Raw genomic sequence first — 3,615 nt, forward strand, 5'->3', positions numbered from 1 at the left:
CTACCTTTCTTCCATTTCCAAATCATATTTCTCAGTTCCATGGCTCTTAATGTCTATTTGATTCTGAAATACCATAAATTCATCGCAGATGGGTTCAAACTTCTCCAATTTATAGCTTAATATAGACCAATCCCTGGCAGTACTTTTGGGTAAATCTATATTATCGAAATGTGTTCTAAACCTTGTTAATCTGCCCTTAATATATCCCCTTTTTATTCTGAGTGCAGATAAGTTTGCCATTCTGACTCAAATAGAGACCACTTACAACTAAAAATACGAAATTGATTGACTTACAATACGGTCCTGCGCTGCACCCCAAACAATACCTCTGTAAGCTCTGTTATCTTCAGCACAAACCAATAAACCAACTTCTTCAATCCCAGTCCTAAGAAGTCCAATGGGTTGTTTGATGCTGCTCCTAGCAGGTGGCGACCGCAACCTCCAACTCCAATCGATCTAACGTTGTTTCCGAACTTCCAGCACTCTACAAGCTCTCTCGGTTTCCGGTCAACCTTCTTATTTATCACTGCACTGTTAGGTATTTCCGGTTCCCGAATTTCACCTACTTTCACCTTTAACACCGTCGGCAAAATAATTTTCTTCATCCGACTCGAAGGACCAAAATGTTTTGGAATGCCTTTATTTGGCACTCAAAGTGGACTGTATTTATTTTATAATTATAATGACGACCACTGGGTGTTTTTTACGATACTTTATTTGTGCCTTTTTTATAACCGAGTCTCTATCAACAACTACTTTTTTGTTTACAAACAAAAACCGTTGCTACTGGTATCTCGAACTTCAATAGGGAACTTGCACAAAAATTAAATTTAAAGAATATTACTCGCAAACGTAACTTAATACTATTCAAAACAACACAGTTGACCAAAAAACTAATTTTTTATTTCTATGTAATTAATATAAGCAATTGAAAACTGTATAATTCAAATCATTTTTAAAACGCGCCGTCATCGGCTGGGACCAGTTGTGACGTCAAGCGGCTCGTCGGCCGCGGTGGCTTCAATGCGGAGCATGTAAATATGCAACCTCAGTCTTGATATAGTTGTTTAAACGTTTATATAGTATATTAGAAGAAAAAGATTTTTTTTCAAAATGACTGACACAGATTTTGCAAAAGGACAATCTGAGATTTTACCACTCGTGGATATGTCCCTTCTAATAATTGAGACATTGATACATTTTCTAAAAAAATTTCAATTAAAGTTATTTTTATGGTTGCTTTATAATTATGCGAATTATGCGGTTAATAAGAAATAAACTACCAATAATTCATAATGCTTGTTAACTGAAATGAGACACACACACAACAAGCATGTGATAGAGACAAGATGCTTAAGAGCAAGTATTCCTCTATACCAGGGTCGGCAGCCTGCGGCTCAGGCTACAGTGGAATAATACGTGTGTGGCTTTTGAACAGTTTAATAGTACATATTGGAAATTCAACTTGAGTTTTGAAATTGCCAAATAAATATAACGATCCTGAGCCCATATCAAAATGCGCCGCAGAATCCATATATGTAAACCCAGCTTTCGTTATCATTGCTCTCCAAATTCACTTTTGCCACATTCCAAACTAAAGCGAATGCAAACGGCGTTAGAGTAAAAATTCCAGTAGCCAAGGAGTATAGTGGATGTGATCTGTTCCCTCTCTGTCACGACTTGTACAAGGACAACAAGAACAATGGATATGTTAACAAGCAAAATTGCCGTATATGGGACGATGCCAATCCACACAAGGTTCACGAGATGGCAATGCATCCACAAAAAGTTACTTTTTGGTGTGGAATTTGAGCCCGCTGCGTCATTGGTCCGTATTTTTTGAAAACGACCTTGGTGAGAGCATCACTGTCGATGTCGTGCAAGCGCTACAAAATAAATAAGAAAATAATACCAAAATGTCTTTCATAAACGTAGTTTGTTGAGAAAACACAGATTAAGATTTAAACATTTTAAAAAAATAATTTTTAACGCTTGATTCGTCACTGCTCCGACAAAATACTCACCTCTTGTACGGTTTCAGTATATGAGCTTTAAATATAATACTGGATTCATCAACATATTCATTACAACCAACAAAGCCCCAAACTGGAGGAGAGCCAATTTTTGGAACGGGCACTCCTGTCTTTTCAGATACGGCACTAATCACAGATAACCCTCGATCTGCAGTTAAGGCGACAATGTTGGATGGTATCAGTACAGTGCAATATTCCATCATGCATGTGGCCATAAAACATATTGGTCCTTCGTTACAGAAAATCACGCGCAGGGCCCGTTTTGCATTAATATTTATTATGCCAGCCATCGCGTTTATTCTGGTTGAACAACGTTTCGTCCACATATCCCTTGTTTCTGTTTGGTTTCTGTGGAAACGCAAAAACAAATGCTGCAACATTCAGATTGGTATAGGTACAAATAAAGTAACAATATTTTGCCAGATGTTCAGCCGGTTGCTTCCTTTGCCCTTCATCTAAATAGGCGCGCTAAGTCGTTTATTGCCTGGACAGTGCTCTAACATGGACACTCCTCAGCTAGCCATACGTACGACAGCGTCAGGAGATTTCTTCGAGGGGCATTGAATAAGGAAAAACGGTCTTCCTGAATGGAAGCCAAAAACCTCTTTTGCTGCGACCTAGTCTGGATAATTTCAGCCGTGGCGTAAACCCCGGTGCGTCGATGTTTAACAGACTTAGCCATTTAAGGCCTTGCGTCTTTTGTGCTGGTACCTCGAGGATACCTGGGTGATGGTGTTGGGGGGTTTGCTTTTCAGCGGAGGTGTGTTGTGTTTGTGGTCGGTGTTTTGGGCGGTTTTGTGGCTTTTGAAACTAACGGGGGAAAGTTTACTGTAGGCTTTTATGGCTCCAGGAAGCGAATTGCGCGGGGGGCGAGTTGGGGGGCTTTTGAGAGTCAAGCGTTTGTTGTTGGGGGATTGTTGGTCAGCTCGACTTGTCTTTATCTATGTGTCGTAGTCTTGCTGAGAAGTTTGAACTCGAGGGGGCTTGTAAGCGGAGATTAGTCGTATTTGGGAGTTTTCCATATTAAGGATAATGGAGGTGTGCTCAATGACGGTGTTCGTGGTTGGTGGCGTTTGAGAGTGGGCCAGGGAACTTTTAATTACGATGGCGGTGCCCCCGCCGAATTCTTCAACTTCCATCTTTTCAGACACTGTCTGAACGGGGGCAGTCTGGGGAGGCTGGGCAGTTTGTGGGGACGTATGTTTTGGGTACTCCAAAGTGAGTAACCGGGTTAGCTCTTGAATTTGGGCAGCTTGGGTCTTGATGCGGTCGTCCTGTTTAGAGTTTCGAAGCCGCATGGCTTTAATTTCGGCTCTGAGAGTCTTTATGTCAGGGTCACGGGTAGGGAATTTTGCGGAAAGGGATTTGTTCTTACCCATTTTCCTCGAGGTACCTGCACTGTTTGTGGTTAATGGTGAGCGATCGCGACTTTCGTCGCTGGAAGAGTCGCCCATTTTTGGTGGAGTAACGCAAGCGGAAGTACTGCCGGTATTTCAAGCTGGCAATGCCAACAACGAACTCGCGAACTAATCCTGGAACTGCACTGACTGAGCAGGGGCTTTCCGGAGCCCTTGGGGACCTG

At 41.6% G+C, this 3,615-nt stretch overlaps 1 protein-coding gene across 1 annotated transcript in view; it reads right to left on the reverse strand.

Moving 5' to 3' along the window:
- The window catches only part of LOC109541866 (putative malate dehydrogenase 1B), a 9,382-nt gene continuing 5,767 nt past the window's right edge, over positions 1 to 3,615 (reverse strand). Inside the window, 3 exon segments of the mRNA XM_048661490.1 lie at positions 1 to 63; positions 295 to 385; positions 2,025 to 2,381. Coding sequence (XP_048517447.1) covers positions 1 to 63; positions 295 to 385; positions 2,025 to 2,381 — 511 coding nt within the window.

Source organism: Dendroctonus ponderosae, unplaced genomic scaffold (assembly GCF_020466585.1).
Source record: "Dendroctonus ponderosae isolate FM_Combo_2020 unplaced genomic scaffold, Dpon_F_20191213v2 Dpon_F_20191213_1, whole genome shotgun sequence".
Classification (NCBI taxonomy): Eukaryota; Metazoa; Arthropoda; class Insecta; order Coleoptera; family Curculionidae; genus Dendroctonus; species Dendroctonus ponderosae.